The sequence below is a fragment of the Myiozetetes cayanensis genome, unplaced genomic scaffold (assembly GCF_022539395.1).
Source record: "Myiozetetes cayanensis isolate MyiCay16 unplaced genomic scaffold, myiCay2020 scf6-25, whole genome shotgun sequence".
NCBI classification, from domain to species: Eukaryota; Metazoa; Chordata; class Aves; order Passeriformes; family Tyrannidae; genus Myiozetetes; species Myiozetetes cayanensis.
In genome coordinates, this window is record NW_026087853.1 from 61,974,473 (window position 1) to 61,998,362 (window position 23,890).

Consider the following 23,890-nt stretch of genomic DNA (forward strand, 5'->3'; position numbering starts at 1 on the left):
TGATAAAGGTGCTTATCTGGCATCTAAGGCTGCAAATTTGCCTTGTGTTTCTTAGTTAACATCACTATTTTCAACATTACCAACTGCTTCAGAAATTCTAGTTATGGGGCATGTTATGATATCAACAGTCGTAACAGTCTTTTTGAATTCAATTTCGAAGAAACAGATGACTGCATTGTTTTTTTGAAATGCTTGCATACTGGGGGTTGTCTTAGGGCTGGCCCAAACTCCCTCCTGTCTTCCATAACTTCTTTCACGAGTAATGAGGAAAATCTACTTGTTCTTTACTCTAAGTAACAGCTTTTAGAGAAGTATTCTTGTGGAGGCTTCCAGCTCATTCTTTTATGATAACTTAGAAAGAAATGTGCAGGTAACATTTTGAGACTTTGTTCCGATAACTTGGTCTTTTTCCCAGAGTGATTTATTTTTCCACATATGAGATTGTAGTTCATCTTAAACATGTAATAAAGGTATTAACAACCTCAAGAAATTGTTAATCAGAACTTTTTGGTTGTGGTAGAAAAGGACAGGAAAGATAGCCAGTTACAAGTTTCCTATCAGCAGGGGGAATCTCTAATTTAAAACAGCTCTGATGTTAAGGAAAGCCCTTAATTCAGTGAGGGTTGCAGTTCTGAAAGTACAGTACATCCAAGAAATTACTGTGTAGGAATTTTTTTAGGTCAAACAAGTGCAAATAGAATGAAAACTTAAGGATAATGGCTGCTAATTCCTCTCAATAACCACTCAGTGAATTACTTTAAATTATTTTAGCTGCCTAATTATTCCTTTTTTTAATTAATTTTTACTAGTCAGATGTTTTCAAATGCAGTTTTAAAAGGTTGCTATTGCTATTAAAAATTTATGGAACCAGTACTATTACTAAATCCGTTATTTACAGGGCTGTACACCTGGAAGGATAAACCTTCAGCTATAATCAAAGTGACAGAATGGAAGCAATAAAGTATCTTTAACTTAAGATGTATAATGTTGACTGAATTATTTTTGATACTCCTCATGGTTATGGTTTAAAAGTGTAAAGCTTTTTATAAGTGACTTAATGTGTGATACCTTTTATTTTAGAATTCACTTCTTCGAGAAATCGAAAATGCAAAAAAACAAATAGAGGAGCTTCAGCATGAAAAGGTACACTCTGCTTCTCTGAAATATTCTGTTGGAGCATCATTGCTGCCTTGCTACATAGCAGGATCAGGTTTTAATTCCCCACAGAACTTAACATTACCTGCTCTGTAAGGGAGCTGATGTTCATTTTATGGTATTGTGTGCCTCGGTTTTGTGAGGCTTTTATAGGTGACACATAAGCTTTTACTCAAAAACTTGGGAATATGTAAAGTGCCTGGATATGTTGGCAATTTGCCCAAGTTTGGGGATTGTGTAGAATTTTTATATTTTCGCGCATATGACCTTGAACAGCAAAAAGAAAAGAGAAATACTTTTAATGTTGGATATTTTCCCATAAGATTTTCTTAAAGTTTGGGATATGAAATGCATTTGCAACTGCAAAAAATTTCCTTTAATTTCTTAGACTTGGCTGCTGCTTTTTAATAGCATCTGTTTGGTGTTGTGCTTGCCCTGGAAATGACAAGTTTTCTGTCGCTGAATAAGTGGCCAGGCCTTCCGTATCTTCACGCCCTTAAGCAGTGGCAGTTGATTTTGTGGTCACAGTATCAGTTCTGAAATAATACTTGTTATAGCTTGTTAAATCACAGGTGTGCTGCACCTCCCCACGTCACTCCGGTAAGTCTCTAGGCCAGGATTTGGAGGCTGTGCTTCTGTAATAAAATGAAGAATGTTAAAGAATCTTTTGCAAAATGTGGAATTCTTGTATGTGTAGGCCAGCTGTTTTCTCACAAGGCACAGATGTTCATCATCAGCCACTTTTTATTGGTCTTCCATTGTTTTCTCGTTCGTTGGATTTCTCTGTTGTTAAATTCAGAGTTACTAGAGTGTGTCAAAATGTCCAAGTTCAAAGTGAATACTTTCAGAACCTTTTGTGCAGAGAGCTGGAAAAATCTTATTGTTTCTTCTTATTATCATTTTATTATAATAAAGTTAGTAGCATGTGGGTTTTATTTCACTGCTGTTTTTGAAATGTATGTTGTCACTGCTAGAGTCAGCACAGAGAGGCTGCAGAATTACTCTGGGATGGCCTTGAGTGGCAGTGCTGTATTGTGCACAGCAAAACCAGTTTTTACATTTAATATTGTTGATGGGTGTGCTTTAAAATCTGTTATTTCTGAGTTTTGTAGAAATGAGGCCAAAATCTTAAATGTTAGTTTATAAATCCCTACTTGACACTGATGTTTTTTTCTTAAGGCATATTGTTATGTATTTGATTTATCTGTTTTTGCAGGATCAACTTGCAATCAGTGTTGATGCTTTAAGGGCTGAAAATGACCAAGTGAGACTCAGAGCCACATCACTCCATCATAGGTACCAGAAGTATTTCAATTTTTTCTGATTTCTTTAAAGTCACTATGCAAAATGTAATTTTGTCTGTTATATAGCTATAAAACCTATTTTTTATAGAGCACATACGACAGTTTTTACACAGTGAATTTTTTGGTTTCTTTCCCTCTTTTCCCTCCCTTTGTAAAGCTAAAATGTTTGTTCGTGTGTTCCAGCAGACCGGATTTCAGATTCCCTGTGACATCTTCCTCTGTGGGTGACACTCACACAGACTCCTTTGGCACCTCCTCTGTGCTGAGGCGTCCCCAGAAGGGACGTTTGGCAGCTCTCAGAGATGAACCTTCAAAGGTAACAGAACTCTGAAATGAAAACACAAATAAAACCGTGACAAAAAAATAGATTGCATAGGGCTAATCATTGCAAGGAGTTTTTAGAACTGTAGTACCTAGCAATAAAGTAGATTTTGTAGATCCTCTTTCACTAACTAATGCACAGCTACTGGTCTTTGTTAGCAAATAATTGCAAGATTATGGTTTTGAACTCAATTTTTTTTTTTTTAGTTTTGCTGAGCCTATAAAATATAATTTAAAACAGTCCTGCTTCTGTGTCTATAGACTATTCTAATGTATTACCTGTTACGCAAGCAATTTCAAGTCCCTTTCAGGAATGATTCCAAAATTTGCAAGGAATTGATAGCCAAATTCTACGGTAATTCAAAGTGTGTATAGCCAAGATATGTGACGTTTGAATTTATCAAATAAGCCTGTGCATTTTGCATCTTCCAGTGAAGCGAAATTTAAAAGTTTCTTGTATTATAGCTTTTTTTCTTTACATTTCTCTAAAAACTGCTGTCTTGATAAATGTATTCAGAATGTAAGTGGACTTAAAAAACTTATTTTCAACAACCTGAAAATCAACAGAAACATCATGTTTTTATCCATTAAGTTTGGATTTAATTTTTTTTTTCATGGATTCTTTTAGGTTCAAACTCTGAATGAGCAGGATTGGGAGCGAGCCCAGCAAGCAAGCGTGCTGGCAAATGTGGCACAAGCATTTGAGAGTGATGTTGATGTGTCTGATGTGGAGGATGACAGAGAGACGATATTCAGCTCAGCTGATCTGCTGTCACCAAGTGGTCAGGCTGATGCTCAGACTTTGGCCATAATGCTTCAGGAACAGTTGGATGCCATCAACAAAGAGATAAGGTATGGCCTGTCTGAGGGCTGTGATAAAAATCACTTGGAAAATGGTCATTTTGCACTGATCCTTCCTAATGCCCCACTCCTTCTGTTCGTATGGCCCTTATTTGAACGACACATTCCTTTAAAACTCTTTTATCCCTTAGGCTTATCCAAGAAGAGAAGGAGAACACGGAGCAGCGAGCGGAGGAGATTGAAAGCAGGGTGGGCAGTGGCAGCCTGGATGCCCACGGCCGGTTCCGCTCCATGAGCTCCATCCCTCCTTCCTATGCCAGCGGTTCCCTGGCTGGTTCCTCTCCCCCTGGCAGCGGCCGCTCCACCCCAAGGCGGATCCCACACAGCCCAGCTCGGGAAGTTCACAGGCTTGGGATCATGACACTGGTAAGTGCTCATTAACTCCAGGGTTTTTTTGGAAGAGCTTTTCCTTTCTCTAGGAAATGAATATATTAATGAATACTGACAATTCTATTTTCATGCATGTACAACGAACATTATATGTATATATTACATATTGATGTAATATTATGTTATTTTATTTACAGACATATAAAATACATACTCCGTGTACAATATACGTGTGCCTATTTTTGCAATCATCTACAGAAATCTTGTACAGTCAGAGGTGTTTTAACTGTAAAGGAAAGATAAGGACAATCCCACTGCACAGTCTAGTAACAACAGCCTAGTAAATCAGCTTTTATTCCCAGCCTCCTTTCTTTGTATGCCTGGAAACACATTTTACATAACGTTTAAAAAACAGGACATTTATGACAAATGGCATTAATCTCAAACTCCTTAAAGTGCAATTTCAGTGGCAGAGCTTAACATTTGCAGCATCACAAGTGACAAAATTTCATATGCTATTAATTCCTTAACATTCTCTACCCCACAGTCACAGATAATATTGATATATGGAAATCATTCAGCAGTCTGTTAAATTTAATGGTGGAAGGGGAATTCAGTGGACCTGGAAAACAACTTTAAAGATTTCCAATTGTGCAATAAATTAGGAAAATAGAGACTGTAAAAAGGGTATAACCCTTTCCTTTTCTTTTTTTTTTTTTCTCGGAAAACTTCTAACATTTTTCATGAAAATAATTAAAATTGACTGTAATTTACTATATGACATAATACAAACAGACAGAATATGGATAGAGATAAAACTTTACAAATGCAGGCTGAGAACCTCCACAGGATGCATTTTAAACTCATTCTAATGGCTTCCCATGTCCATCTCCGATATTAGGTAAGACAGACATACAGTCAGAAGCAAAAGAGCTGCAGAAGAAAAATAAAAAGTAAACTTGTGAGATGCAATAGAAAAAAGTCTATCTGTCCTCAGCTGTGGAGAATAAATTAGTGCAATTAGTGGGGAAATGCAAGAACTACCTGGAAAGATTCCACAGGTTTTTTTCAGAGGTCCTTTGAGAGGTACTGAAATTACTACAGAACATCTGGAAGAGTTACTGGTCACCCCGAAGGGAACAGCAGTGCCCTTTTCTCTCCAGCTGATCCTTGAGCTGCAGCATCTCCCTGACAATCCAGCACAGCCCCATTGACACCAGTGCTGGGGGTCCCTGGCCCCTTGGACCCTCCTGTGTCCCAGTGCAGACGTGGCGGATCCCTGGCCATGGGGACTCTCCAGTGCTGGTGTTGGGATCAAACCCACAGGCTGAGCACTGCGGGAAACAACTCCACCCTCTGCTCCCATTCTGTGCTTTGGAGCTCTGTATGATTATTACTCCAGAGGATTCTCACACAATTACAGCCTTCACAGCTGGCACTCTGTCTTCCTGTTTTAATAAAATATAGATAAGGCTGGACAGTTTTTTAAAAGCTAAATATAACTTATTGGAGCAGTTATACTGGCACTTTACATGACAGTTTTACTGCCATCTCAACAAGTGTCATTTTAACATAATATAATTTCTTCTCAAGTAGCATAGAATGGTTACAGATATATATTATGTAATCACAGAATAGCATTAATAAAGAGGCTTTTTCCAGCCTTTTGAGGGATTTCTCTTTCAAGCAGTGAAATCTCACCAGAGCTAAGCTAATCAATGTCAGCTTTAATGTGGAAAATATTTTTAATCAGTTGCTTTGATGCCAGGAAATGTAGGATGATTTTTCTTTTTTACCCTGAAGAAAGATTAGTTAGCAAAGCAGTTAGTCAGAGGTGTGGAGCTCTTGTACAAATATTGATGTTTTGGCTAACATCCTACGAACCTGGATGTGTATAGATGTCTTCTAGAGCCTTTTTTTAAATATTTCTCATTGTTCTCCAACATTCAAGAGATACTTGCCTGAAGAGTCTGCTCAGCCCAGTGTGCCCTCTTGGAACCCCCCACTGCCTCAGCGCGCCCTGGAGGAGGTGGATTCTCCTGTGTGCTGCTGAGCCGTCCCCTTCCATAAGTTTTATTGATGAATTTTAGCCACATCATCATTGGACCTAAACTAGGACTGATGAAAGAGCATCTACCCTTTGAGTGAAACTCAGTGTTTTGCTATGGTCGGTATGTTTATTTATGTGTATGGATGCTGGGAAGACCCAGGCCTGAATAGCATGGAATGGGCAATGCAGGATAATCCGGGTTTCAGGGAACAGCATTACTGAGTGAAAGAGAATAGCGTCAGTGAGGTTTGAGAACAAGCAAACACAGATTACTGCAAAGTTTCCTATTTTTGTCAGCTTTATTCCCCTCTTTCAGCAGCTCCCATCAATCTCAATACTCAGTGACAAACAGCTGGGGGATCAGATGGCATTCCATGAAAATGATACAGGCCACAGAAAGAATAAATGTTTTTCTATCTGTCTTTCTGTCAGTGGCCTTGGGAAAGACAAGTGCAGATAAATAACATTAAGCTCCACCAAGCAGCTGACTTCATCAGCACTTCTATCTGAGGAATATGAATTCCAGGAGATAATGCAGTTTGGGATAACCTCATTTAGTGCTCTGGGGTATTGAGGTGTGTGTGTTACTCACAGCAGCAGGACCTGGCCCCTTGCCTCTACCATCTACCAGGCTCTGTCCTTCCCGTTGGGGAACTGATGTTGGCCATACCACTTTGGAAGCTGGTTTAGCTTCTTACCAAAATTTGGATGGCCTCTGCATCTTAACATCACAGCAAGTGTGTTAAAGTAACTTGTGAAAATTGTCTGCGTGTGGACAGCAAAAGAGTTGTGTTCTAATTTACATGAATTTATGTCATGTGTGACATTCAGTAAACTAGATGACTGTTTCACCTAAGGCAAGGGTTAATTACACAACTAAAAGCAGTCCTTACTGTGGTAACCCAAGACCTCTCCAGAGATAAGACAAAAATTGAGTTTCAGAATTTGCAATTTGAGTAGGATTTTAAGAAGAATCAGCTACCGGAAAAGGTAAAAGGAAATTTCTGAGTAAAAACTTATGTTTTTTTGTCTATTAGACCAGTTTGCATAAAGAGTGACCTGAGCACTTTGCAGATGAAATGGTGGTTGGGGTGTCCCAGTCCTTCCACTCGGTATATGGATGTTTCTGTCTTTAAGGCCAAAATTCTGTGTGTGCTCTGCTGCTTTGTGCAGCATAACAGAATCTCAGTTTCTTGCTCTGAACCCCTGCGAGTCAGTGGGAATTAAACTTTACAAGTGAGAGAGGGTGAATTGTTCCTGTGGCCATTACTGATTCCAGTTAAGTGCTGCCAACAATACTTCATGGGTCTACAACAGTGAGCACAGTCCCTGTGGTGGCTGCCCTGTCACCCCCAGCCCTGCTCAGCACATGGGTCCCGGAGCACTTTGTGCTCTGGCACAGCTGCACACAGGGGGATGCTGAGCACAGTCCTGATGTTGGAACGGTGTCACCTCCCACAGCTGGGGGCTGGCAGAGCTCAGCTCCCTCAGCCCCAGGCACTGTGTGCATGTCTGGAGCTGTACCTTGGGCAGGTCCCAGCTGGTGATGGGCACTAGGGTGGTGGGGCATTTCTGAGCCCTGCCCAGATGCAGGATATCATGCCTTTCTCTGAAAACAGTGGTCTGGGCACAGGTATGGCCACAAAAAGCAAAGTCAGAATACCTCTCAATAAAGGAGGCAAAGTGGATTTTAAATCCTCCCTTCCAGCTCAGCACTGGTTCCTAAACCACTCTTCATCTTGAAATGGACAGGGAAACAGATGCCACTGCAGAAAGGCTGGGGAGTGTTGTCTCTAAATCCCTAAAGGGGATGCAGGTCCTTAATTTACATACACATAAACATACACACACATATTTTGCCAAAGAATATTAATAGTGGAGAGGCAAGAAATGCAAATTGCATTAAAATTATTTAGGTAACCAAGACCAGAGGTGCCTGTGATGATCTTCAAAGGGTACAAAAATATGGTGGAGTGAATGGATAAGATAACAAGCAAAATTCAGTTTTGACATATGCAAAGTAATTTGCACAGGGGAATTAATGAGAACAATTTATACCGCTGGCTAAGTTCTAAATTAACTGCAACAACCCAGAAAAAAAGGTCTTTGCATCACTGGGAAAGCTCAAAGACTCAACATGTAGCTGCTTTCTAAGGAGCAAGAATCATTAGAATGCAGAGGGAACAGGATAAAATAACACTGGAAGGGTTGGAAAGCTGTCAAATAAATCAGTGTTACACACTCACCTAAAATAATGTGTTCGGTTCAGGTCACTGTGTCTCAAAAAGGACATAGATGGAATAGCTGGATTTGGAGATGAGTTTTGAAAATGACTAAATGCTTGGAGAGAATCCCCAGGGTCTGCAGACCAGATGGCTTGGATTTATTTTTAGAGGAAGTCATTAAATGGGAGACCTGATAAAGATAAGAAGTAATGAGCAGTGTTGTGAAATCAAATTGTAGGTGTCTACACACTTTTATCATGGAGTAGAAAATAGGTCTGTCACTGAAGAAGGGTGGGAGGAAGTTCAGGAAAACAAAGCCAGGGTTGTAGTTTTCCACACTATTAGCTGGTGAGACTCATTGCTGTGAGTTCTCAATAAGGCCAAAACTTGCATGAGCTACAGGACATCAGGCGTTCTTGGGGATAACAGGAACCTCCAGACGTATTCTGATGAAGATTTAAAAACAAGCAAGACCAGTGCAACAGGTGAAGGTCTTTATGCCCCAAAGCTTGAGCTGGAATCTAGTTGGTGTTGAAGACACCCACAGCATAGGCAGTGACTGAAGGGCACCTGCTGTGGCCCTGTTCTGAGGGAGAGGGATGCAGGCTCAGCGAGCTTGGGCAGCCAGGGCTCCTCTGAAAATCCTGGGGGGCTCCAGGACAGGGCAGGCACTGGAACAGCACTGTGCTCAAGGACTGGTCCCACCTGGGGCTCGGACGGTGCAGAGGCACTGCCGGGCTCACCCCTGCAGGCAGGACCTTCTGCACATTCCGTGCAGGTAAATGCTCCCCCCGGGCAGTGAGTGCTCCAGCGAGGTTGCTGCGCAGGAGCTGAACCTACAGTGGTTCCACTCTGAGCTGCAGAGGTGCACATCCGTACCCCAAGGCAGAAAGAACCATCACAATAAAGGCAGAAGGTCAGAAGTCTCCTAGAGGCAAATTCCTCACATTGGAAAGGTTTTGTTTTGCTGGTCAGGGGGCTGCAGAGGTCTGGCCTCTAGCCTGAATTTCTCTTGTACCAGTAACATGACTTTGCTTTCTTCACCGTAGGAAAGAAGGGAAAAATCAATATTTGTCAAATGGAAAAGATCAAAGCCATTAAGGAGGAATTTTTTGGATTTTTTTCAAACTTCCCAACAAATAATGACAATTTGAAAGCACACTGAGAATTCCCTATTAGGTATAAACTCTAACAACATCTTAATTTGACTACTGAGGAAACTACTCTCAAAAATTATTCTGAAGATCATTTCATTTCCTTTGACACAATTCACTGTGGTTTAGTTTCAGAAATAATTACAGTACATCATGGAATGATTGGCACACCGTGCGGTACCTGTCATCACTACCACCCCTGTACAGAAGGGACAACCAGTTGGTGGGAGTATCAGTTTACTCAGACTGTAGTAGGGAAAGGAAATACAGGAAATCTCAGAAAGAAGGTCTGTTTTCTGAAGTGTTACCCTATAAAACCTCTCCCACTGTCATTTAAATGTAAAAATATATGCAGTGCCTTTTCTGGGAACTGGGGAGGCATAAAAGGACGGGTCACAAAAGAACACTTGCTCTGGCCTTTGTTAGACTTAGCACTACCAAAATGGAAATCACTTGCTTTGTCTTGTCTTCTGTGGTTAACAACATTGTGCTTCAGAGTAACGAAGATTTGTTCTTTCTTTTTTTTCTCCTATCCTTAGAAGTCCCGATTAAAGCTCCATCATCTAAATTCCAGCTTCCTCAGCCATTAGGATAGCTTACCAAAGAGGCTTTCAAGGGGAAGGAAGGAAACTCGTACCCCCATCCTGTACCACCCTGAGAGTGTTCCTATGTGAGACTGTTCATTTTTCCTGGTGGGAAGGGACTTCCTGCCCCCAGTCCCTGTGGAGGACAGTGAAGTGGTCACTCTGCCTCTCTTTGCACTCTCCACTCTCCACCTGTCAGCACTGGGGAGGAGAAGGCAGGACCAGGAGGTCTGAGAACGATTCCCAGTTTGTGTTTGGGACTAAAGGAAGTTCAAGTAAAGTGTTCACACAGCAAGGGTGAGAGCAGGGTGAGCTGGAAGCTGCATCCCTGAGCTAGCAGTGTACAGGCACTAAAGAGGAAAGAGTGAAATGGACCAGAAAGTGCACTGTTAGTTTGGAAGAGGCTGCTAGAAAATACGGGAGAAGCAAACTGAAAGGAATGAAGTCAGTAGGTCAGTGCAGTTGTAGGCTCGTGTTTCAGACAACATATCCAGTGGTCTTAGGAGAAGAGAAAGGACTGAAGTATATAAGATGAGACTGACAGCCTTGAAAAACTGCTAAGGAATCTGGAAGAATAAAGTAATGGGCTCCTGTGGAGAGACAACTCGTGATAATATTGCCTTGAACTTCTCTGTAGGTTTCTATAGAAGAGATATAAAAATGCTGAAGGACAGATCAAAACATTTTAAAATATTCTCCTCTTCTTTGAAAAATTACACAGGCTGTTCCTGTTATGTGTAAATTCAATGTTTTGTCTTGTGGTAATGCCTAAACTTCCTGTCTGTTTTATAAAAGAATGAGTAAATACAGAAATGAGATTTCAGAAAGGCAAACCCAAACCTGCCCTCTGTCAACTGCCTTTCTCTTGGCTTTAGGGCACTCTCTGGTCCACAACAACTCATCCACACTCTGATCCTGGAGCAGGGTGCAAGCCAGAGCAGAGCAGCTCTGCTCCACATCCTAGCACTGCTTCTGACTGTGCTACCCTGAAGCCAAGAAGGGACTCTGCCTCTGACATTGTAATCCCCTGTTTCTTCTCAAAGATGTCCTATATGAAATACTTGGTGGGCACCAGGCTCTGATATCTCGTGGAAATCCCTTCAGTCCTTGCTCCAAGGAACGTAATACACGTCTGGTGAGACACGTGCCCTTAGTGATGCATAATGGATTCATGTTCTAAAGGATGTGCAAGATTTATTCCTTCATTTATTTGCACACATAAAAAGTGTGACATTTACACTTTGAGCAGTGGGACAGAGGGAGAAGCTGGTCTAGATTTTTTTACCCTCTCTCCCCTGCTTTTGCAGCATTACTAGTCTCTTTACAATGTGATTATATGAGCAAGCAATTGGATTACTGAGAACAGCCAGCTCACATTTCCTCTGTTTAAAAGAGCTGTGAAAATCTTTATATCTGCGCCAGAAAAGAAATAGAGATACCATAAAGTAAGTGTCTAGTCTGATATCTCTGCAATCTGATTATCCATGTGAATGCACTTCTGTTCAAAGGCACCACATTTCCCCTTACTTTATCTAGCCATTTGTGAGGAATGTCCTTCTATTTCATGGGTTTGAAATATCTGTTGATGTGGGAATAATTTTTGTGAAATGCTCTGCCTCCCTTTTCTCAGAGCTCTGTCCCTGGGGTTGCCCTCTGCAGATGTCACATGTGTCCATGGAGGAGCCCTCACATCATCCTTCCTTATGCCAGGGATGTGGGTGCTTCTCAAAGCAGGAGTCACTTTATGGACCCACTGCTTTAAGTGTCTGTGCTGAGTGCAGTGAATCTGGGGGTGTTCATGCATGGTTGTGGGTGTCTGAGTGTGGATTTTCCCCCAAAAGACACCAAACAACAATTCTGATAGATTTCTTGGAAATAATTTTGGAGAACCCTGCTTGGATAATGGAGAGAAATATTATCCTACCAAATAAATAGTTTCAGTTCTTTTGCATTTATTTGTCTATGCCTAATTGAACGGGATGAGGTGAGCAGTACAGGTAATGAGGGTTATTGGTTTGAGATTATTGTGATATCTATGGAACTGATAATATACAGCTCTGGGTTCAAATTCATTAACTGCCTCCACATGAGCAAAGCCAAAGTACATTTTCTGCATGTGAATTGACTCAAAATTAATTCAAACTGGTGTTTCAAATTCCTCATCTTTCATATATAGAAGGGGAATACAATGGATTTTAACGTTTTCCTAAATGTTTGTTATGATCCTGTTTTATCGGTCTCAGGAATAAATTCCTTCCCACTTAAGACGTGTTTATTTTCTGCTTAGTTTCAGTTTCATCATATTGGTCTCAGCAGAAATGAAACCAGAAGCCAGATGATCTCTTCTCAAACTAAACTGACATAGAAACCAGTAAATGTTAATCACTCACTTGCAAGTGGTCTTGTCCTTCCTCCTGCAGTGCTGCTCTGGAGAGCTGCTCTTCTTGTTGTGTGCTGATCTGTGGGGGACAGGAGGCTCAAGATGCCCTACAATGTGTGAACATGTCCTGTGGGCTTCTGAGTGACTGCTGAAGGTTAATTCAAGCCAGATGAATTCTGTTAACTGTATTCTTCCATCTGAGTAGTTTTGCTTAACATGAGTAGCTAAAGTTGCTGAAGCTTTAAGCTGAACTTATCTTAACCCTTACTTTTGGCTGAACTTAATTTGTCTTGAGCTGCTCTTAGTTATTTATGTAAGCTGGAAGATATGGAAGCCACACCAGATCAAAACTACTGACCCACTGGGAGAGAGAGAAAGAATCTACTAAGGAGTGAGAAAACCCCAGACCGAAAATCACCACTGAACCGAAAGCTGTGTGCAGGGTGTGAGGAGTGGGTGAGAATGGGGTGCATGGACTATCAGGGTACAACAGGACAGGAATTCCTTTATTCAGGATCCCTCCTCAGAGGCACCCATCTCCATCTGTTCCTACCACTGTAACACTCAAATAAATTGGGCTTAAAGCTTGAGACTGCTGCAGGATACCTGGGGAACATAGAGAAAGTTCTGTAACAGTCATCTCACCTGCATCCTCACAAACCTGAGGGTCCCTCCTGGGCAGAGCCAACAGTGCTGAACCAGAAGGTACAGGGTGAGGTGCAGGTGTGTGGGATGTCACCGTGTCCAGCAGAGCCTCAGGTGAAACCAGAGACGTGTCCAGAGCCGGACCTCACTACACTGGGGCCAGACAGGTAGGACCAAGCCTCAGCCTGACCACCTCACAGTCTCGGGCTGGATCCCAGCAGGATGAGGGATCAGTCATTTGCAGCATTGCAGAAGAGAGCTCTTATTCTTAAGAGCACGTCCTGGGAAGGACATGGCTCACCAGGCATCCTTCAGGTCTTCCCGGTAGCAGCGCACTCAGACAGGATGCTCAGAGGGTTCCTACCTCATCCCTGTGGGCACATGTGATTGTCTGGGACAACGGTAGGGAGCTGAACATTATTACGTGTCTTAAATGAGCCCTGTCCCTAGGTCCCAGACAAGGCAGTCAGGTATTTAAACCATATGTCTTTGAACATCCTGCTACCCAAAGCTAGTGGAAAGCAATCCTATTATCTTTTACTTTAAACAGGCATTTTGGAGAGTGTCTAGAGCTTTAGGGATGTCTGCTTTCACTTGTGAAGGAAATAATGGTGTTTCTCTCCAGAATGCATTTTGGCTAGTCAGTAAATGTCACTGGCATCAATCTCCTCTTGCCCCAAGTTGTGAACAGCACTGCACAGCTTGTGATGTGATGTTCATGCAGCTCATTTGATACAGTCTGAGAAAGTGTTAAAATGCAGTTCAAATGGTACTAGTAGAAATTATTTTAATGAAAATTTCTAGTGTTTTTAGTCATCGCTGTGTTGTCGGATGATGATTAGGGCAATGGGGTGGAATTCAGGAAAGAGGTGCCAAGTGGAAGAGTCCAGATTATCCCATCCCATTCCATCCGAAAACCCATCAGCACAAAGAGAGCTTTTGGGACTTTGTTATGGATCAAAAAACTCTGACAAGAGAACAGTTGATATCCCATAACAAATTAAAATACAGCCATGAGCAGAAGTTTTATGCTTTGGGAAATTCCAGCAAAAGTGCTTTTTAAGTATGGATGATCAGGGCTACAGCTCAGTCCACAGCTCTGCCTGGGGGGCAAAGAGAGGCCAGGACCTTGGTGCCCTCAAAGTCATGGTATCAGCAGGACTCAGCTGTACAGGTGTGCAGAATTTTCCCCTTAAGACAGGGCAGTCTGAAGACTTTGTTTCTCTTTCACTCTCTAAAGAACTTCCTACTCTGTAACCTTTCGCAGGGCTTTGAACTAAAGCTCCCTGTTAGAAAAGTTAGTCCCAGAACCCTGCCATGCCTTCAAAGGTCTCCTTTTACCAAAAGAGACAGCTTAATGAGAGGTGTTGTAGGACAGCTGATACAGCATTCTCAGGTCTGTGCAAGGGGCAAAAACTTGGTGCTGGGTGAGGTTATTTAGAGAGTTATTTAGGCTTCAGGTTATTTGTTACCAACTTGCAATTCTGATTTTTTTGATTAGTGCTTGAAGCCTTATTACTTGGTTTGTAATGTTAATGCCTACAAGAACAATGAGTGTTCTTTGGAAAACTCGTGTTTATAGAGCTTTTAAAATATGCAGTATACCTCAGAGAAGATTAAAGTGTTATTCCATTCCTTATCCAGGAATTGACAAAACTGTAACAGAATATATTTCAGCAGAAGGATTAGCAGAAGAAGCAAATATTAAAAATTCCAGAGCCAAAGATTGTAATTTCTTGTTCCCAGGTACCCATGAATTTTCCAGAGAGATGTGTGTGCCAGGTTTTCCTGTGACACTATCAGTTGGAATGACTAATTTCTGGGTGTTTTTAAGACTGGAAAAAAAAGGTTTTCATCCGTACTCCTTTTAGAAGGGTAGCGAAGGTGGCTGTGGAAGTTACACAGACAGAACGTCGTCGTCAGAAGAGAAAATATTTTGGATTGATTTGTTGATAAAAAAAACCTGGAACAGAACCTGAAACCTTTAAGAAATGTGTTTTGGTGCAGCTCAGAAAGAACATGGAGATGTGTGAGACATGGAGACAGGGATCACTCCTCCCCACGACCACCCCTCCGCATGAAGGGTGGGAGACACCAGTCTGTGTGCCCTCTCAGGCAGGTGGAATTCAGTATCTGGGCTGCTACCTGCTCTGAGAGGAAGCTGATTTTCCTTCCCTCAAAAGGCATTAAAGCAAAGTCTCACCTCTACTATGCTTTTCCTCCTATCCCTGTATGGCTGTTAGGTAAGAGAGAGAGAGGAGAGAGAAAGACTGCCCTAGCAACAAACAGTTGGTATTTGGCAACTGCTAGTTTTATGATACTTGGTGCCTGGTGTTTATTTTCCATGTGCCAGACCTTTGAGGGCACTGTCAGCTCCACTGGCTGTTCCCAGCCAGGCAAGGAGAGGCTGGGGAGGATGTCCTGAGGGAAATGGGAAGTATTCCTGAGTCAGGGACAGTCAACCTTTTGCTGAGAAGTGAGGACCCAATCCTGCTAATGCTGCAGATGGTATGAGGGAAGGAAACTACCAAGCACACTTGGCCAGGTGTCTTGACTTCCACTTGCAAAATGCTAACAGGGTGCACTGGGCTTTTCTTCAATCACAGCTTATTCAAGTGAGACTTTAAATTATGATTAAAGTAGGATGCACTTGTCCTGTGTAAATATGATAATTGGTTCATAAATGTATAATGCTGTTAATTAGCATGAGATCTCTTGTAACACAGGAATGTGTGTTACTGTCTCTTGAGCCCCTGAGGACAGGAAAATGAATCACAAATCAGTGCTCCTGTCATACTTGGAAAGAGCATCACTCCCTCAGATCAGGCTGTTCGGAAACTTTGACAAAGTAAGGAAGAAAAGAGGAATCTTTACAAGAATTAAAAGTTACTAATCATCTAGTGCAAAGACACAAATGTATTTCTATTCAACAGAGGGTAAAAAATGTTTTTACTCTTTGCATCACTCTCTGTCACATTTAGTGCTCCCTGGTCACATGAGTATGACTGAGGAACTTTCCTGTTTGTATCCTAGCATGAAAGCTGTTGTATAAACACAGCAGTGAAAAAAAGCTGTGAGGAAAATGTACTGACACACTCACATGCGTGACCAAGTTTAATATCAGCTCTAGTTGAAGGAATATAGAGTAAGCCACACTGGAAGCAGAAATACTTGGGCTCCAAGAATAAATGGCTCCATCCAGAAGAACAGTAACACTCAGTGTGGTGTCATTCATTATTCATGTAGCTGTTCACTTTGTTTCTCCTTAAGGTTTGTTTGAACAATTGTTTTCACTTGAAAGATATTCTCAGAAACAGCTGTAAACAGTTGGAGACAGCTTTTGTTCTGCATCCACACCGTGCTGGAGATACAAAGTCTTTCACTCTGCTCGGCTCCAAGACATCAGTTTGAAGTGGGTTTCATCTATTGTTCTCTGGTCTGAAAAGATCTGAAAAAAGTGGCATATCACTTCATGAGCCACAAAAATTCTGCTTTACTTGTAATAATTTTGATACTGTCAAATATACTGATGGAAAGAATAGAGAACACAACTTGATTTAAAAGGAAAAAGAGCTTTACACAAACCTAGGGCACATGCCCTCCCAGCTTGTTTGGCGTTGAAGCAAAGCATCTTTGTATCAGAGACGTATTTGCATTGCAGAGCTGCCATCAGCCCCTCTGCCAGTCCTGCAGACTTTGCCTTTCCAACCTCACAGAGGGGTCATCTCTGTGACCCATTAACAGCCAAGACAGTTAAAATACCTATTGTTCTCATGAATTAACAAACCATGGCAAATCAACCCTAGACCCATCAGAAGGAAGATGAGGAGAAAAGAAGGGTTGAGCTGGCTATCCAGGAAACAAGGAAGCTGAAGGCACTGGTTGTTATTCCCAGAGGGTATTGAGTCCATCTCCTCGAGGTCTCTGTGGCACAGCAAGGACAACAACCACAGGGACACGAGGAGCGGTGGTGTGTGGAGGTTATGGGACAGTGGCCACTGTCTGAGAAGGGAACTTTGTGTTTGAATCCCCCCCGACACAGCTTCACAGAAGCACGGAATGGTTCAGCCTGGAGGGGACTACAGTAGATCCTCTGGTCCCTCCCTGCTCCAGCAGGGCCATCCCAGAGTACATGGCACAGGGCTGTGTCCGGACAGTTCTGGAATATCCCCAATAAGGAGACTCCAGCCCCTCTCTGGACAATCTGTCACTGCACAGCAAAGAAGTTCTTCCTCATGTCCAGGTGGAACTTCCTGGGCATCAGTTCCTGCTTGTTACCTCTTTTCCTGTTGCTCAGCACCGTGGAGCAGAGCCTGGCTCCAGAAGAAACCAGAACACCTGGGGCTTTTCTGTAGTGACAGGAGGAGAGGCTCCCAGTGCTGCTGCGGCTGGAGCTGGAGCTGTGGGGCTCCCATGTTCCCCCACTACCATCAGTGATATACTGGGCTCTGTTTTATGCAGGGATACTACAGCTCATGGTGGGGAAATTCCAAGCATTGCAAACTCCAGGCTCCACGTAGCTTCATCAGACTAAGAACAACATATTCCCTCTAAGAGCCCTTGTGAAGGACGCCGTCACCTCAAGTAGAAGCGTCAGAAGAAAGCTGGGAAGGAACATCCTCAAAAATAAGATTGGTCAAAGAATGAACTCTTCCACAGTCCAATTTATCTCCTGGCAGCACAGAGACAAGTCTCAGAATTACCCAACCAGACACAAAGCTACAGTCTTTGGAATATATGGCTATGAAGAAAGATCAAAAGCAGCTGTAAGAAGGGCTGGGAGTAAGTTCCTTTATGCTGATTGAGTTTCCGAATAACGACAGAGAGGAGAATAATAACAATAATTCAAGTAGAAAGTGAAGATTTTATTTGTCTTGTCCTGAGCTTTTATGGCAGCATCTCCACGTCCCTGGTGCTGCTGAGAACTGACATCAGCGAGATCGCAAAAACACACTCAGACAAGGGCAAGTACCAGGACCTGAGGGGACACTGCCCTGCAGATGGACTGGAGGTGCTCACAGGTTGAGCAGGCACTGATCCTGCACCGGTCAGGCAGGTGCTGATCATGCAATGGGTAGTCACTGCTCAGCCCAGCATGACATGGGGCAGTCAGTCATGTTCCCTGATCCTTCTGCTCCTGTATGGCACATTCAGCTGGAAAATATGATCATCCATTATTTAGTTGATAACTGGAAATTAGCACAAAAATGTAACTTTATTATTTTTATAATTTCTTTATCTTTCATGTTGTAATCATTGCAACCTAAAGCATGAAGTTATTATTAATTTCATACCCAATTTATATTCCATTTTATATGTTAAATAAGTACATAGACAAGTTTTCCTGTTGGGCAAATATCCTGGAAAAAGTAAAATCAACTAAACTTTGTCCCAGAACATCTCTACCAGTTATTCCTGCTGCATCATGCAGAAGAGACCCTTCCTTCTCCGTGTGTCCCAGAGCACAGGTAGAGCCCTGGCCTGGCAGCACATCACAGTTCCTGCTGGTGTTCCAGTTGTCACACCAACAATGGACTCTGGCCACGGAGCACTGCAAGGGAACCAAACAGCTTGGCACACATCTCTGGGAGCACAGAAGCTTCTAATTGCTCTTCATTGCTTTGGTTTCCAAATATTCCTTGCTCAAATCTCACAACGTGCTGATAAGTTGTTGATTGCCCCTTCACCTGATAGAAAATAGAGGGCACGCCAGTAATGTGAGCACTGGCTTAAAGAATCACAGGGTAACAGGAGTTCAAGATTCAGAAAAGATCTGGTAAGGACTGGCAAATTTGAGGCAGCGACTGTTCCGATGACTGACTGGGATGTAACACATCATATTTACGGCTGCGATGTGATGGTATGGTGAAATACACTTCACAAGTAATTTGTTTGCAGTTGTGTTCCCCTTCTGTGCATTCCAGTACCTGCAAAGTAAATGTTGTGTCCTCTTGCAAGGATGAAGGTGAGCACCGTGGAGGAGGTGGCAGAGCCTGCACAGGCTTGTTGAGCACTCTTGTCTGAGCCCACAGTCTGTACACTGTGTGAAGGAAAATCCCAAATGACACCTACAAGTGCACTCACACCTGCTTTTTTGTTTTTCCATCATGAAGGGGCCTGAAACCACTGCTGACAGCTGCCTTCTGTGACCGTAGATGTTTGACGCAGAGAAATATTGAGCTGCCAAACACTACTAAACAAGAATAAAAGGTTTTGATTGTTATCATACTCCACTCTGAGGCAAAATGCACCACAACACACGCGTTCAGAGTTCAGCGGTTGATACGTGATTGAAAATCAATTTTAAAGACAGCTACAAGAAGAAAAACTTTTTCCTTTCTGGGCACACTAATTGATAGAAGAATTAATTGTTTGTTACCTGGGTTCAAAAGAAGAGGAACAGCCAGTGAAAGGTAAGCAACTCCTATTATACTTTCAGTTAATATTTTACAAATATTTTCCTGTAGGCAAAGGAAAAAATTTGGTATCATTAGTTTATAATCTCCACAATTGGGCTGGCCCTGTTAGTGGCTACAATTGGTCAACATTTGTAATAATGACTTAAAAAAAGGAAGAGATGCTTTTTGTATCCCTCCAAACACTTCCAACCTTTGGCACTGTCTCTGATAGCCTCTGAGCTGATTTCATATGATGCTTCTCACCTTCAGTGTCAGACAGGAGCAGCTCAGAAGGGACCATCAGTCCAGGGATCTGTCAGACCATGCAGGGACACCCCCGGTTCTACAAGGGGAGGATGCCGGGAGGGTCTTCTCCAGCATTAGCAAGGAGTGAATTTCAGGCTTACGTTTTCTAACTTGGTCTTTAGTAGGAGAAAATTTGGACGAAATTTGATGAATAATCTCACCTGGGAGAATCATGAACACAGTGGCAGAGCACGTTGGCAATTACAAACTCTTGTTTTTTCTGGGATGAATCCAGAGAGAACCTGCCTGCCATGACACAAACTGGGGGAAGGTACTTCAGTCCGTTTCCAGACCAGTGGTGAGAGCAGCTGCTGGCTGAACAGGGGCAGTGGTCTGCACCAATTCCTGGATTTTCCCCAAATGCTTCAGCACCAGCCCTGCAGGTCCTGGTGCACAGGCAGGACGTGTCTGTGCTCCATCCCATCTTCCCCAGGACAAAGCAGCTGCTCTGCACATTCCTGTATAGCTCATCCTTGTGCCTTCAGGAGGCATCAGTCCTGCACTGGAAGAATGTTGACCTTAAAGGCCTGCCAGTTTCCTTAGTCCCTTGAGGAAGCTGGGAGTCCCTTTAGAGCTAGCAAGGGTTGCCAGGTCCAGAGCTGCCCCTGTGACCACTGACTGCTGAGGCTTGTCTCTGTTCTCCTGGATCTGAGAGGACCTGAGAGGCCAGAGCAACTTGCTTTGATGGGCTGTCTGATACAGAGGAGGCTTTGGTATCAGGTGATGTAAATGATTAAATGCTCATTGCTGATTATTTTTAATTATTTAGTGGGAGATGTCATCTGAGCTGATGACACAGCTCCTACCTCTAGAAGTCACAGATGCTCTGGTTCATACAAGAGTGAATAGTAATAAATGTGCTGGTACATGCAAAAAAAATCTGAGCTATTGATAAAGCTGAAGTAAGAGCTGAGAGAAATTGAAAGTAATTATAAATGAAAATCATTGATGAATGAAATCAGTGCCTGAAGTCATAAGAAAACACATCCAGGTTGATGTGGGAGGGGCCATGGGAGACCAGAGCCCAGGCTCTGTTTGCTCCGGGGAATAGCAAAGAGCTTAAACATGTAAAGTCCTTAATGCAACAAATAAAGGTCTAACCTGTTGTGGGACCTTCCACACATGAGCAGGATGTGGTGACACCACATAAGCATCCTGCAAGGCATGTGGTCCTCTGAAAGCCATTGAAATGGAGAAGGGCAACTGTAAGTCAGCCAGGAGAGATCACAGTCAGCCAAGTAAAATATTCATAGTGCACAAACTGTGCCCCAGCTCTGAGCTCACCAGAGACCTCCCCAGACTGCAAAGCAGGGACTGTCCTGCCTTGTTGCATGGCTTAGATAGCTCTTTGCCTGGGGCCCACTCCGAGTGCATCCAGAGCAGAAGTGAATTCATCTGGGTTCATCTTTGCAGCTTGGAGAAGTGCCAGGTGGAGCTGAGCAGAGGTAATTTCTAACAGAAGCAAAATGCTTTCAATTTGCTGGGAAAATAAACCTACCAGTAGCTTGTCCTTCCAAATGGGTATTTTGTAGAGAGTGGCCGCTGCTGGAGGCTGTGGGAAGGAGACCCTGCTGCCCTCAGGATGTGTCCTGGCCCACTGCCCATCCTGGCCACACCAGAGCGAGAGAACTGTGGCTGCTGTTCTATTGCGTGTTAGGTCAAACACTTTGCAGGCTGCTGTGGCAATAGCTTGGATCCTCCTGACTCCCTTCAGGGAGTCATTGTTTCCATCAACATCTTCCATCCACTTCCCTGTTGCTATGCACAGTGGGTTCCTCCCTGCTACAGGGGGGAAGTTTGTCTCAGAGTTTATTAGAATATAGAGTCACTAAAGCCTCCAGCACTCCACTTAGGGACTTCTGTGGAAATTGGTATTTTATATGATGTGCTCTGCCGTGGAAAAGCTCAGAGAAGATTAGTTATTCACTGTGGGAGGAAGCAAGTGCAAGGCTAGGGACTGCTCCAGATGCCTCTTTCCCAGTCAGACCACAGGACAATGGCATGGCTGATCCCACAGGCTGGAGCCACACGGCAGAGCTGAACGCAGCAGAGCTGGACACGGCTGAGCTGGAAATGGCAGAGCTGGACATGGACGTGGCAGTGCTACCACGGCTGTGAAAAATGGTGGGGGGTTCTCCCATGTGCTGCAGCATCCCCAGGGTCCTGCTCCTCAGAGGTAGCAAGCGCAAGGCTAAAACCCTCACTGCTCCACTCCCAAATGATTCTCCTCTCCCTCTCCTCTTCTCTTCCAGATGAGTGCCACTGCTCACCTGTGACCAGGAAGACACAAACTTTCAGCACAGATTAGGGAACAGATGCTGAAAATGGGGGAATGTGCAGTTTTGGAGTGATGCTATTACCTGCCTTGAGGTGGAAAATCAGCACCTGCCTGCCAGTCCAACATCATAGTTTACTACATCACTGCATGACATGTTTCCATCACAGCGGGTATTTCAGATGATAATTCTCCATCAAAGGCATTTGTCTGAGGCTTTCCCCTACCCAAGGTCTTCTCTAAACCACGTGGTTGGCATTGCAGTGGGTGTGGGGGTAATTCAATTACACCAGAATATTTCCATCTCCTTTGCACTCTTAGCACAACCTCATAGACAAAACCAACAGTGACTGGGCTGCGAATGACAGAGCTGATCTGTCCTGCATCTCCTCACTGGAGTGATGAGTGCAACGAAACACAGCTCCCAGCACTGGACTGTGTGCTGTCCTGGATCTCTTGAGTGCTCCCCACTGTCTGTTGGAACACTGGAGTCATGTCCATCCCAGATTCCCCAGCAGAGCCAGGTCAGGGGCACTGCCATGCTGGGAGCAGCAGGGGAGCCAGGCGAGGAGTCAGTGAATGAGTTATTAATTGGGACTTGGACATTCAGCTCCACCTGTCGTCGAAGTCCTGTTTTAGCAGCAAACGCTGTACAACACTGCTCTGCAGAGGCAGCAGAGGAGATTTTTTTCTGCAGGGCATTGTAAATCTGTGCACGTTTCCGCCCCTGGCGCTCTCTCTCTTTTTCACTCCTTTCCTCTCTAGGTCTCTCTTTCTCTCTTCCCTCCCTTCTTTCCTTATTGCAATGCATTTCCTAAGCTAGATTTTTCTATGAATTAGGTTTTAATGCCTCCTCATGAGAGGCATTTTTTTTATATTTTATATCTCCAACAATAAAAATTTCTTCCTTATCATCAATAAATTTGGAGTTTTGATTCAATGTGATCCAGCAGCTCTAAGTACAGAGTCTGTATTAATTTCAGTGCTTCATTATATGCCAGCGGTATTTATATGGGTTTACATATATCAAATATACTGTGTGTATATAAGCAGAGACCTACAGAACAAATACTAGATATAGGAGTAATAAAAAAAGAATTGAAGAAAGCCTCTCACTTGGTCCAGCCATGGAGCATTAACTGACATTTTCAGGGACCAGGAGAGCCCTAGGAACAGCAGGATCAAGCCTGATGCTCCTGCAGTAGGGGATTCAGAAGGTGCAGGAGCTCATGGCACACGACTCACTGCAGCATGTGCTCTGCTCCTCTGGAGAAGGCAGGGGAAGAAAACACTGAGGGGTCAACAGCTTTTCAAGAAGCCACCTGTTCATTTATGAAATAACTCAATATCCTGATGGTCACATGTTTTTGTTCACTGTTCATTCCCAACATGGCTTGCTCTTCTGAGGGAATCTTGTCCCTGCAGGGATGATGTAACATGGGGCAATGCCCAGGGCCCTGGGCACCAAGCATTAGTGCACTGGGACTTCTAACCTGGGGCTCTGCATTGCACAGACTCTCCTGGGGGTTTGATTGAATCTCCCTGCTACTGAGAAAGCATCATTTCTTCATAATCAAACCGAAATGACACACAGATTACAGAAATATTTATTAGTGTCCTTGACAAAGTAGGCAAGTCCTCAGCTTGCAGAAACACTCTGCGGACAGCATCCCCTGAGAGGGACCAGAGGGGCTGCTCTGAGTACGGGCTCCAGGGTGTTTGTGTTCTGCCTTTGTGTGTCACCCTGAGAAGGAGCTGTGGTGCTTTCAAAGTCTTTAGAAGGAAAACACAGACGGCAGAAGCCTGTACTCAACATGATGCCACACAGCAGCTGTGAATGGATGCTCTCTCTCCCTACATCACTCCACTCCTCTGTCTCAAGGATGAGCTGGAGCTGGTGTG

General features: G+C 43.3%; 1 protein-coding gene across 1 annotated transcript in view; it reads left to right on the plus strand.

Annotated features, from left to right (window-relative positions):
• Positions 1-23,890, plus strand: part of LOC126651164 (liprin-alpha-1-like) — a 52,379-nt gene that overhangs the window by 15,301 nt on the left and 13,188 nt on the right. The window contains 5 exon segments of the mRNA XM_050336739.1: positions 1,081-1,143; positions 2,372-2,451; positions 2,643-2,775; positions 3,409-3,632; positions 3,773-4,007. Coding sequence (XP_050192696.1) covers positions 1,081-1,143; positions 2,372-2,451; positions 2,643-2,775; positions 3,409-3,632; positions 3,773-4,007 — 735 coding nt within the window.